General features: G+C 35.0%; 1 protein-coding gene across 1 annotated transcript; it reads right to left on the reverse strand.

Annotated features, from left to right (window-relative positions):
* Positions 1-5722: 5722 nt before the first annotated feature.
* Positions 5723-8507, reverse strand: LOC137032187 (carcinoembryonic antigen-related cell adhesion molecule 16-like). Its single transcript, XM_067403830.1, has 5 exons — positions 8376-8507; positions 7973-8296; positions 7231-7503; positions 6867-7121; positions 5723-6636 (listed from the first exon to the last, which is right to left on the reverse strand). The coding sequence occupies exons 1-5, from the start codon at positions 8425-8427 to the stop codon at positions 6569-6571; spliced, it is 972 nt and encodes a 323-aa protein (XP_067259931.1). The 5' UTR covers positions 8428-8507; the 3' UTR covers positions 5723-6568.
* Positions 8508-13542: the final 5035 nt, after the last annotated feature.

Genomic DNA, 13542 nt, shown 5'->3' on the forward strand with positions numbered 1-13542 from the left:
CAGTCCTTTAGAAAAAATAAAATAAAAATATATATAGGGCTTGGACAATGCAGCCTAAATATTTTCCCCCACAGTAGAGTACATTGTACAGGAAACTTGTACAGTTCATGAATGGCTGATGTCATACACTAAGTAAACAGGTGTCACCCAACTGATACACTATGACATGGGGTATACTACATGTGTACTACATGAAATTTTGGTTACATACCTGTTCTCCAGTCTAAAGGTCCGGATGACAGAGGCGACAGTAAAACGGCTCAAGTTTGGCTGCACTCTCTGTCCAGCCTCACGCATTGTCAACCCATGGTTGATGACATGATCTACTAAGGTTGCTCTGATTTCATTTGAAAGTGTTTGTCTTCTTTGGCCATGAACTCCTCTACCTGCTCTACCCCTACCTCTCACTCTTCCTCCCCCTCTTATTCTCAACCTCCCTCTTCCTCTTCCTCTCTCTGCAATGTCTTCCATTGCTGTGGTCTTTTCATAGTGCTTACATCCTGATTGAAGTGTTAACAATTAACCACTGAGGTGTTTGGCCAGGTGGCACATGTAATTGGCCAATTAGCTCATGTAGTGTCATTTTGAATGGCAGTGTTTTGAAATGGCAAACATGTGACTTTATGTCAGATTGTTGTGTCTTATGCAGAGAACTGTATTTAGTGAATTTAAAAAGTGCTATTTTGAAATGCAAAATGTGTGTAAAACAGAAAAGGTGTTTAGACTTTTGGAGACTTGAGAAGAAGTTTTGCTCTCTGTGTGTCAGTTTAAATAATTGTGCTGTGCATGTCATTTTAGTGTGTTAGCAATTGGAAAAAACTGTAAATTCATCCGCGCTGACAAGCTGTGCTGAAGCACAACGCACGTACAGATAACTGTTCCGCATATGACTGCAATTGCAGGTTTCAAACAAGAGATGGCGACAAAGAGAAAAAAACACGGACTGCAGCTTTAAGATCTGATGATGGAAAAGAACTTAGAAAAACTGCTAATATACACAGAAGAGCAATTAAGTTTTATGAAGAACTCTATGTCAGTAAGCATAAAGATAATTTATTGGCACAACAATTTTATAAAGATCTTCCTTAGGTGCCTAACAAAGCTTTTCAAGAACTAATGGAACCTTTGTCAAAGGACTACTTATGTTTCCATACAAAGCTTAAAAAATGGTAAGGCACCAGGAATTGATGGATTACCTGTTGCTTTTTATATAGCCTATTGTTAATACTGAAGCAACATCACTTTGTAATGTTAATTCAATGCAATTAGCGTTGACGCATCAACACTGACTCAACATTGTTGATTAATTACATGCTATCCTGTTCAATTTTGAAAAATTTAAAGGACGTCCCTTTCTCTATCTGATGATATCGAACAAAGTCAGTTTTTTTTTCAGCCGTGAATAGCTTGTCCTTTTTGTTTGATTAGTTTGTCCTCTAAAATATTTCATAACATGCTTCATTGTTATCATGCAATTTAGAGAAATGTGCGGTGTGGTGAGTGGGATACAGTTGAGGCACTTTCACTGCATCCCAATTCACATAGCCTTCTATTCGTCCTAAATGGAATTTAAAATTATAGAATTAGAGGGCCTCAAATCATAATATGATGAAATGGGTATTCCAAAGGTCTAGCCTTCTTTTTCCAGTTAGAACATAGACATTGGCCTATAAAAGCTTTGCTGCAGCACTAATTATGTGCCCAGCAACATATTTCTGCTTCAAATGTCAGTGAGTGGAAGCAAATTGTGAAAAGTGAGGCAATTTTATGCTTTCAATGCTAGCAGACTAATGTTAGCATTTCCCAGATCGCCTACTGCACCTTTAACTCATGAGTTCTATAAAAAGTCATTCTGTGTACATTTAGTATGTAAACTTTATTTAACAAAATAAATTTCTTGTTTTTTGGACAGTTTTTTTGTTAAAATTAATTAAAATTTTCTGCAATAAAATCTACTAAATTTTGCTGTTAAGGATTTATCTATTCTTGAGTAATTCCAGAGAGAATATTGAATTAATCCAACATGATGGAAATTAGCTGTTTTCAATTGACAAGCATTTCCGATTGCAGAGCTCACTTTTAAGGAATGACCTCAAGTTTCTCACAGTGTGAGGACATTTCTGATGGCGCTGTTTTTGGGGGCTTTTAGTTTTGTGTTAATATTAATAATGAAGGCTAAATAAGGCAGCTGTTAACCCACTGAGCACTGCTATTGAATGGTTTATGTTCACAAGGCCTGGCTTTTGGAGACTGACGACGAGGACGAGCCTACGACGCTATTTTTCAGCTAATTCTTTTACAAAGGTAAGGAGGATAATTTAATTTATTTCTTTAAACTGTTGTTAATTGTCCAGGTTGTGTTATTACCACCAACAGAGTAGGAAATAGTTTTTTAGACCGATTAATAGCTAAAGCGGATAAGCTAAACTATTATGACAAATATAAAATATGGTTAGCAAAACCATTGTGGGTTTTGCTAACCAATGGTAAAACAATGTTTAATTTTCGTAAGCAGTATTAAAATAGATGAATGAATGTGTGGTAAAGAAATTAAATGATGTAAAACATTTAATCAATCTTAAACAATAACATGTTGATGCCATACTTTGAATATTAAATAAAAACTTTGGCATAAATGTGTGAATTACATGAAATGATTGTCAATGAAAAATGTCAGAGTAATGACTAAAATATTTAATACAAATGAATAAATGTTGATTCTGATCTTATTCATCAGGGGCCATATTCACAAAACATCTTAAGGCTAAATGTAGCTCCTAACTTGCCGATTTGGGAGAAACTCTTAAAAATGATGGCCGTGTCAGTCCTAATTTTAGGACTCCGAAATATTTGCCCCCAAGAGTATTTCACTAAGTCTTTTAGAGCTAAAACTAGCTCCTAAATCTATGGAAACATTAGAGGACTCCCAAGTCACTAAGACCAAATCACAAACAATTCTAATGGCGGTTGCTGCCAATCTGCCTCAATCAGCCTAAAGACACTGAACACCATGAGGCAATAGTGATAGAGCCTTGGGTGCTGAACCTTTTCTTCTTAAATGCAATACATATTTTGATTTACAGATTTTAATCTACAATAAAACAGCAAAAAGGAAACTTAAATAAATAATGTCCGATTTACCTCTGGCAGTTGTTTTTACACGTTCACCCTTATACAGGTGCTGGTCATATAATCAGAATATCATGAAAAAGTTGATTTATTTCACTAATTCCATTCAAAAAGTGAAACTTGTATATTATATTCATTCATTACACACAGACTGATATATTTCAAATGTTTATTTCTTTTAATTTTGATGATTATAACTGACAACTAAGGAAAATCCCAAATTCACTATCTCAGAAAATTAGAATATTACTTTAGACCAATACAAAGAAAGGATTTTTAGAAATCTTGGCCAACTGAAAAGTATGAACATGAAAAGGATGAGCATGTACAGCACTCAATACTTAGTTGGGGCTCCTTTTGCCTGAATAACTGCAGCAATGTGGCGTGGCATGGAGTCGATCAGTCTGTGGCACTGCTCAGGTGTTGTGAGAGCCCAGGTTGCTCCGATAGTGGCCTTCAGCTCTTCTGCATTGTTGGAATATCGCATCTTCCTCTTCACAATACCCCATAGATTTTCTATGGGGTTAAGGTCAGGCGAGTTTACTGGCCAATTAAGAACAGGGATACCATGGTCCTTAAACCAGGTGCTGGTAGCTTTAGCATTATGTGCAGGTGCCAAGTCCTGTTGGAAAATGAAATCTGCATCTCCATAAAGTTGGTCAGCAGCAAGAAGCATGAAGTGCTCTAAAACTTCCTGGTATACGGATGCGTTGACCTTGGACCTCAGAAAACACAGTGAACCAACACCAGCAGATGACATGGCACCCCAAACCATCACTGACTGTGGAAACTTTACACTGGACCTCAAGCAACGTTGATTGTGTACCTCTCCTCTCTTCTTCCAGACTCTGGGACCCTGATTTCCAAAGGAAATGCAAAATTTACTTTCATCACCACTCATCAGCAGTCCAGTCCTTTTTGTCTTTAGCCCAGACGAGATGCTTCTGACGCTGTCTGTTGTTCAAGAGTGGCTTGACACAAGGAATGCGACAGCTGTAACCCATGTCTTGCATACGTCTGTGCGTAGTGGTTCTTGAAGCACTGACTCCAGCTGCAGTCCACTCTTTGTGAATCTCCCCCACATTTTTTAATGGGTTTTGTTTCACAATCCTCTCCAGGGTGCAGTTATCCCTATTGCTTGTGCACTTTTTCCTACCATATCTTTTCCTTCCCTTCGCCTCTCTATTAATGTGCTTGGACACAGAGCTCTGTGAACAGCCAGCCTCTTTTGCAATGACCTTTGTGTCTTGCCCTCCTTGTGCAAGGTGCCAATGGTTGTCTTTTGGACAACTGTCAAGTCAGCAGTCTTCCCCATGATTGTGTAGCCTACAGAACTAGACTGAGAGACCATTTAAAGGCCTTTGCAGGTGTTTTGAGTTAATTAGCTGATTAGAGTGTGGCACCAGGTATCTTCAATATTGAACCTTTTCCCAATATTCTAATTTTCTGAGATACTGAATTTGGGATTTTCCTTAGCTGTCAGTTATAATCATCAAAATCAAAAGAAATAAACATTTGAAATATATCAGTCTGTGTGTAATGAATGAATATAATATACAAGTTTCACTTTTTGAATGGAATTAGTGAAATAAATCAACTTTTTGGTGATATAATATGATCGAATAGAGAAACATTTTTTAAGAGGCATTTATTCAACTACAGTAGGTGATTACAACACATTGAAAATATACATAATTGGAAGAATTGATACACTGCTCGACAAGCACTTCTGGTAATCAATTCTGCTGACTGAAAAAAATGATACTTTAAACTAACTCAAGTCAAATATGGACAGTGGTGCCACACAACCAACTTATCAACATTAAAGGTTAATTTTTAATCTATGCAATATCCTTGTGTTGTGACAACACTGAGTAAGGAAGAATCTATGTAAAATAGTTATGTCCAACCAACTCATTTCAATCATGGACAGTGGTTCCACATGATTGAAACAAGTAAAACTCAATAGAATCAATCATGTTAAACAAATTAGAATCAATTGTGTTCATTTAACTTGAATGAATGGTTTTAATCATTTTTTTTGAGTGATATGCTTTTACCAGTCCAAGGATTCTTTATATATCTTGTGTTTTTTTTAGTTCAGTGTCATTTCTGTTTATGTAAATACATATCTGTTATTTAATAGCTTTTTTAAAAGCTGTTTTCTTGTCTTCATTTAAATCCAAACGTACAAGAATTTTTTAACAATTCTCCTTTTAATTGTGTTTGCTCTATAGGACTGAGTGTTACAGGTTTACATCTGTGGGGATGAGATGAGACCATTGTACCATTCGCACTGAAACATTTCAAATGATACCAAACGTATTGTGCTGTATGGTAATTGTTCACATTAAACCATATTGATTTTTGGGTGAATTTCTGGTGATCTCAGCATGTGGAGAGAAGAGGGGAGGAAGAGAGAGTGAAGGAAATGAAATGCCGATCAGACAAAGCTGAGGTGTGATCTACTTAGTGTGATTGTATCTATGGGGATACTGATTTGGCAAGAGAGTGTACAAATGTAAATAGAAAAGAACTTTGTGTTTGTTTTCTCAGAGTGTAGTGGCTTCTTTCGCCTCTGTGAAAAACCACTCTTTAAGTCTTGGAGTTTTGATGCCAGAAGATTTATTACAAAAAAAAAAAAAAACCAAAACAAAAAAAAACAAGTTGGTCTGCAGAACACAACAGCCGGACCAGCTCTCGCACAATCTTTTTATACAGGTTTCCTATAGTTCTCCACCCCAAGTGGGATCAATACATCTTATACATTTTCAAACTCTGCACCAATATTGTTTATTTATTCTTCCATTTGTTGGCTGTGAAGAGACCTCAAGCTATTTATATTAGAGGTCCCCGCTCATCCTGTAAATATTCTTCAATGGCAGAATGAGACGCACAGCTTAGGCACAGTTACCATATATCTAATGGCAGAGGCAGAGCGAGAGACAAGCACATTCCATTCTCTCACAGGCCTCTTACACAGACATAGTCAGATACATGATTACAATAAAAAGAGAATAAAAATGGTTATATTATACTTAAATCTTTATATTCTGATTAATAGAAATCTTCCACAAGAGTAGTCCTAGCACTTTCTATTGATTGTGTTTGAAGAAAAGAAGAGATACCCATGTAAAGCAAAAATATAGTGACCTAGTTACAGTATGCTGGAAAGGTTTTTTTTTTTTATGGTTTTCACAAAACGTCTTGTTTTTTATGTTTTAGTGTAGTAATAGAAACATTGTATCAATTCCTTGATCAGGAATTGATGTAGCAAATGTTAAACATTAATGTTGTGTCATCATTATCTCTGGGTACATCATGAATCAACATCACTTCTTAATAATGATTCAGTGACATTACTAATGCAATTTTGTTAAAATTAAAACATTGTTTCAACAAATTTTAATTCAGTTCCATTGACATTGACATTGATGCATCAATGCCTATTCATTTCAACTTGGTCACTGGGAACTAATCCTCCTCTTCCTCCTCCTCTACCACCTACTGTGGCAAACACATATGAACATATGAAATAACAGACTATTCAAAGCAACACAACTCTAGAACAGATGTGTATAAAATTGATTGTAATGTAAAAAATGATTATAAGTAAAAAAAAAAAAAAAAAAAATTTTAAAATATACATTTTCAAAGATAGAAAGTGCTTTTGTGTAAGTGGTAAATTAAGGTCAAAGCAATGGTTATCAAATTTCAGGTTAGTTTTAACTGCTTACCTTTAACTAGTAAAGGATGTCTTTGTGAGGCGCTTCTGTTTGTGACGTTATTCCAGGCAGTGCAGTCGTAATATCCACTGTGTGTGAAGTCCGTCTTATCTATGGTGTATGTGTCTGTGGTCACACCGGTGTCTGTTCCATTAAACATCCATCTGAATGAGGCAGAAGGTACAGAATTTGCAGAACAAGACAGAGACACAGGAGCCCCTGAATTCACCTCACCCAGACCCTTAATAGAAACATCTTCTGGTCCATCTAGAACAAACACAAGAGACTCATTGTTAGAGGAACAAACTGAGCACTGAAGTTTATATTTCATCAGGTTTGACCTCAAATCATCTTTGTTTAAATGTTTAACACTCACAGTTGATGATCAGACTGAGTTTTGCCGTCTCAGAGTTGACAGGGTTTGTATATTTACACTGATATTCTCCACTGTCTGATCTCTGCACTGGACTGATGGACACTGATCTGAAATCAGGTGAGAAGATGATGCTGTTGCTAGGAGACAGAGGACTGTTATTTTTCATCCACTGCACAGAGGTGATGATGCCATTTCCTTTAGAGGTGATGTTAGCAAATGATTCGCCCTCTATTAATGGTTCTTCTGGACCAATAAGTCTGACAGATAGTTTTTCTGTGTAAATGAGAGAGAAAGAACAAAGACACTGGATCTAAAATGAGTCTTTCACATTTAGTGAGCACTGAATGAAATTCAATTCAGTGTGGTCCAGGGCAGTACTGAACAGTACTGACAGAAATGTTTATTGCTTGAATAGCCGAGGTGTTTTAAAGCCTATACTAGACCCCTTTAATTTGACCCTAAGATTTAAAACACCTCGACTTGAGGGTCAAACAATAAGAATTTAAGCCCAAAAAGTTATAAAGTACCAAAAGTAAATAATGAAGGTAAAAAAATGTTCAAGACTGTCTTAATGCAATCATATAACAACAACAGCAAAATATAAACAATATTTTAATAAAAATCAACCCCCAACATCCATTCATACTTAATATAATTATTAAATATCCATTTGTATCACCATCTATTAGACATATAGTCTATGCTCAAAAAAAAAGAAAAAAGAAAATTGTTACATACTCACCGAACACTTGTAGTGAAGTTTCTCCAGTACGTGTCTCTCCAGCAGAAGTTGTTACACTGAGTCTGTATATTCCAGAATCACTGTGTGTCAGGTTCTGCAGCTCCAGAGCGAGAGTGTTGCTGTCGAAACTGATTCTTCCTTCATATGTGGGGTTTACTGTAGGTACACCAGACACTACTATAATTATAGTAGCTGTTGTAAAAAACCATTGAGTTATAAGAATCGATGTGGAGGGTGGGGGGTTTTCCAGAGTGAACACCACACTGTCTCCTTCTTCTTTATAAGGCGGTTCAGGGATCTGCAGATATTGACCCAAATATTGTCCTGTAGAAAAAGACAGATAGATATTTCTGCAGGTATTAAATTCAATACACAACATTATTTAATTGCTTAGAAGTCTCACCAAAACACAACAACATACACAGTGTCCAGTATAAACGATAAGAAACCATCATGACCGAGCTCTCAACTGTCAGGTGCTGCAGCTCAAATCATCTGAACTATTTTCATCAGCTTTCAGTTAATGATAAATGGGCGTAGAAAGCAAAGATCTCACTGCGTCACCTAGCATTGGATATGACACGAGTCATGTTTTAGATTTGATAGTGGAAGAGCAATAATAACTTCAGTCAACAGGGCAGGAGATTGCTGTTGCATTGTGCTTTATGTGGACCCAACCATGTTTACTGCATTTATTCTGTTAAATATGCATACAGTATAAATATTTGAGTAAGATGTGTCAGTAATCACTAATATCTAATTTAGCACATTAAACTTTCTCGGCTGTTACAATATGGATTTACAAAATTACAAGGTGAAAAACTTATTTTTTTCTAAAAAAAAATATGAGATACAGTATTGACCTGTATTAAACCTACAGTAAATCAATTAAGCCAAATTGTATTACATTTAGAGTGTCAAAATTCACAAAATTTGACCATCAGTTAGATAATTGTTACTGCAAGTTAAAAGAAACATTTTAATATTACACTGTTGTGGTATATACGGTACACCAGTAACCTACACTAGTAGTTCACTAGTACAGGCAACATATCCAAAATATTTAATGTAAATGACACATTTAGATGAAATATTTCAAAACATTTATTTTTAAAAACCATCATGAAAAAAACATTTACAAAACATCATGCGAACATCTATGAATAATAAACATAAGTCAATATGTAAACATAACATGTATTTGCAGTGAATGCAAACAGTTGAGAGTTTTCTGCATTACATTGCTGCTGAGCTTACCATCAAATACTTATATGTTATTTCCTAGTATATATGCATGTAAAACAACATGTATACATTTTGTACAACACGTCACATACCTTTTGACTTTATTCTCAAAATGTTTTTTTTTATATACCTACAATGTTCTTGTTGTACACTGTAAAAAATTTGGAGTAGGATTTACTTGAAAAAAGCTTGGAAATTTTTTTCACTCAGAAAAGGCTAGTAAATTTACAAAAAATTGCCAAGTAAAAGCCTAAACATAATTATTAGTAGCTTTAATTAGACAATTTTAAGTTAAGTTTACTTGGGAATTCCCAGTAAATTTTATTGTCTCTTTGTTTGTAAATTTTACTTAAGTAATGCTTATAAATAGATTAGGATTTATTGCATTTCTTTTACTTAAGAGTCCTAGTTATCTTTCTTAGTTATCCTGAGTAACCTTTACTTCAAATGTTATTTAAACATTACTTAATATAATTTGTGATGTATTACTACTGATGTTTTCAGTAAAAACAACACTAACAGACATTTTCCTTGAGTACTTTTATTTGAATTAAACTCTTCAAAAAACAGATTAAACAAAGGCAATGATAAAAACAAATGGACAAAAATTAATGGACACATTCATTAAGATTAACTGCTGTCGGCCAAAAACATGGCCAAAGTGGTTCAGCATCTTTATCCTATCACAGATGTTTCAATGTGTTTAACAGAGCACAACAATTTAACGTGAGATGCTTAACTGTGATCTTACATACATTACACTGCATTACAATGTTTCTGTGAAACAGTACAGTATAGTACAAACTTAATTTAAAATAACAAACCTTTTTAGAGACTTGCTGAACAAATGAGCAAATACAAAAAGTGTAAGTGTCAAACAAAATGGCCAACTAGCAGACTTTTTGCAGATACTTTTGATGAAATCCAAGAGTTTCTGAACCACACATTGGCAGCAACGTCATTGCACCTTTTCAACATCCAGAAAGGTAATTGAAAACATAGTTAAAATAGTCAATGTGACTGCAGTGGTTCAACCTCTGTTATGAAGCTACAAGATTACTTTTTGTGTGCAAAAACAAAACAAAAATAACCACTTTATTCAACCATTTAAACCGTTGTCATACATAGTGAACTCAGTGCAGGCTTCCTTGTTTACGTCCGAACAGCAAGTCAGTATTGGCCGAAGCTGAACACGTGAGCAGCATGACGCAGGAAACGGCCACTAATGAACAGGCACTCGGACGTAAACAAGTCGTTATTTTTGTTTTGTTTTTGTGCACAAAAAGTATTCTCATCACTTCATAACATTAAGGTTGAACCACAGTAGTCAAGTTGACCATTTTAAAAATATTTAACTACCTTTCTGGACATCAAACGATACAATGACATTTCTGCCAATGTGTGGATCAGATACCCTCAGATTTCATCAAAAATATCTTAATTTGTGTTCTGAAGATAAACTAAGGTCTTGCAGGTGTGGAACGACATGAGGGTGAGTAATTAATGAGAGAAATTTCATTTTGGGGTGAACTAACCCTTTAAAGCATCCAGCCCAAGAAAGATTTTTGAAATACTTCAAATGTGTTTCTCAGATTTGGGGGATAGTTTAAAGGGTTAATTCACCAAATATGAAATTTCTCTCATTAAGTACTCACCCTCATGTCATTCCAAACCCATACGACCTTCGTTCATCTTCCGAGGGTTTCTGAAGCACACATAGGCAGCAACGTCATTGCACCTTTTGAGTTCTGAAAAAATAGTAAAAACATCGTTAAAATAGTCAACATGATTACAGTGGTTCAACCTTCATGTTATGAAGCGACAAGAATACTTTTTGTACACAAAAACAAAACAAAAATAAAGACTTAAATCAACAATTTGAACCATTTTCATAGGTAGTGACAATGCAGGCTTCCATGTTTATGTCCATATGTTGACTCAGTACTGGCCGAAGCTGAACACGTGAGCAGCACAACGTGGTTGTGTCAACATGATGCTGACGCAGGAGGCGGCTAATAAAATGAGCTGGCGTTCAGATGTAAACATGGAATCCTGCACTGAGTTCACTATGTATGAAACGGTTCAAATTGTTGAATGAATTTATTTTGTTTTTGTGCACAAAAAGTATACCTCTCTCTTCAAAATATTACGGTTGAACCACTGTAGTCACAATGACTATTTTAACTATGTATTTACTATTTATCCAGACCTTAAAAGGTCCAATGACATTGCTGCCAATGTGTGGTTCATAAAGCTCTCAGATTTAATCAGAGTTAAACAGCACCTTCCCTCAATGACGATAACGACGTCAGCTGTGTTGGCATCTTCCTCTCCTACAGTGCTGTCCATGAGCTTGAACGGTGAGTGAGTGCAATCTGTGGAACATATGTTAGAAATGTTAATGTCAGAAATAGATTTCTTTTAATAAAATTTGAATAAATATACTTGATTTGAAATTTAATTTATTTTGGAACAACTGCATTCAAGTAATTAGCCTATCAACAATACATTTTCAATCATCTGGTAGAGTTAAAGTGATAGTTCACCCAAAAATGAAAATCTTTCATCATTTACTCACCCTCAAGATGTTCCAAACCTGTATGATTTTTTTTTTCTTCTCCTGAACACATAAGAAGATATTTTGAAAATTTTTGATAACCAAACAGTTGATGGACCCCATTGACTTCTGTAGTATTTTTTTTTTCCTCATACTGTGGAAGTCAATGGGGTCCATTAACTGTTTGGTTAACGTTACCCATATTCTTCAAAATATCTTCTTTTGTGTTCAGCAGAAGAAAGAAATGTATGCAGGTTTGGTACAACTTGATGGTGAAGAATTCTTTTTTTATTTTTGAGTGAACTATCTCTTTAAGGCTGCCTGAACACATACACTAGAAAATGTATCACTATTGTATAGCTTCAATAGGGAGTATAATCTCTTCTTTACTTGATTAATATGCATCAAATGCTTATCTATTTTATAAATAAGACAAAGCAGTGTAGTTGATGTGGATTAATGGGGTATTAGTGGTTTTCTCCGTCGCGTTTAAAGTTAATGGACCACCCATCTCAGGGCTCGGGTATAATCCCGGGTTCGTAAATTTGACTTTCAATGCTGTACATGTCCAATTTCTAATTAGAAACCTTGTATTTATAATTCAGATAGCACATGAGGGCACAATTATTTATTCACACAGATGAATAAACAGACGCCCTTCTATTGGCATTTGTCGCGACGCATCGCGCCGCTCTCGTCCGGCAAAGTGTATTTTAAACTTCACTGTACATTAAACTTATCCGTAGATTACATGTAAAATACAAGACAATTGTTTTCGACACAGATGCCGTTTGCTAATAACGGATGTTTGTGCTAATCGGTTCTTTAGCAAACTCAACTCTGTCGACTATAACAGTTAATGCGTTTACTCTTTAACCACCAGAACTGCAGACAGCCTAATTGCTCTATACTTCTCTGGAAACATAACTAAATAAACAAATATTTTATAACTTACCGTGTAAAAATCAAATCGTCCTTCCAGGAAATTTTCCGTTGCTTTCCTCTTCCTCTGCGCGCCACTTCGGGGACCAAGAGCGCATGCGCATAGATTGCTGGCTTCGTGGAGTAAGTTTTACTTGCGTTTGTAATTTTTTTGCATTAGTTCATTATATGACAAGATACTAAGTAAATATTACTTGGGGAGTTCCATTTAAATTTACTTATGTATTTAAGCACAATAAAATAAAACGAAACCTCAAGTAGTTTATTGAATTAAACATGACATTCTGAAGTAAAAAGACAAAATAGGATTTGTTTGTAAAATATACTTAAATTATGCTATCTTTATTTACAAGTTCAAAAAATCATTTTTTACAGTGTAATGCTGTGAATTCATTATTTTAATTTTGACTTTATTCTCAAAACATTGTAGGCTATTGCTAATACATTATTTTCATAGCCTTATATTTTACGTGGACAACTTGATGCATGGAGTACTTTTACGCAGGATAATTTACTTATTTATATCACTACAACAAATGTTGTATTAAATTTGTTTACACAAAACGTTTCTCGCATACTGTTGAAGTGGTAAAAGTGGACATTTGACAGTTTTGGTACCTGCAGTTTGTTCAGAATTCAATCATGAGCATCACTCATCCTCATGGGGAAGAAACAATCACAAGTTTAACTTACTGCATTTGTTTTAATAAATCCTTATCAGTTGTATCTCAGTGTTTTCACATCAAAAGAACAATGTATGTTAATATAATATAAAATATAATAAAATATTTAAAAAAGCTGAAAACCAGAACCAGAAGGTGGAATG

The sequence above is a fragment of the Chanodichthys erythropterus genome, chromosome 2 (assembly GCF_024489055.1).
Source record: "Chanodichthys erythropterus isolate Z2021 chromosome 2, ASM2448905v1, whole genome shotgun sequence".
NCBI classification, from domain to species: domain Eukaryota; kingdom Metazoa; phylum Chordata; class Actinopteri; order Cypriniformes; family Xenocyprididae; genus Chanodichthys; species Chanodichthys erythropterus.

Bases quoted from the DNA above. Each gene is read 5' to 3' on its own strand.
- LOC137032187 (XM_067403830.1), bottom strand. From the start codon at position 8,427: ATGATGGTTTCTTATCGTTTATACTGGACACTGTGTATGTTGTTGTGT. The intron at 7,504-7,972 runs GTGAGTATGTAA...TCATTTACACAG, and splicing joins AACTTCACTACAAGTGTTCG to AAAAACTATCTGTCAGACTT. The intron at 7,122-7,230 runs GTGAGTGTTAAA...TGTTTGTTCTAG, and splicing joins ACTCAGTCTGATCATCAACT to ATGGACCAGAAGATGTTTCT.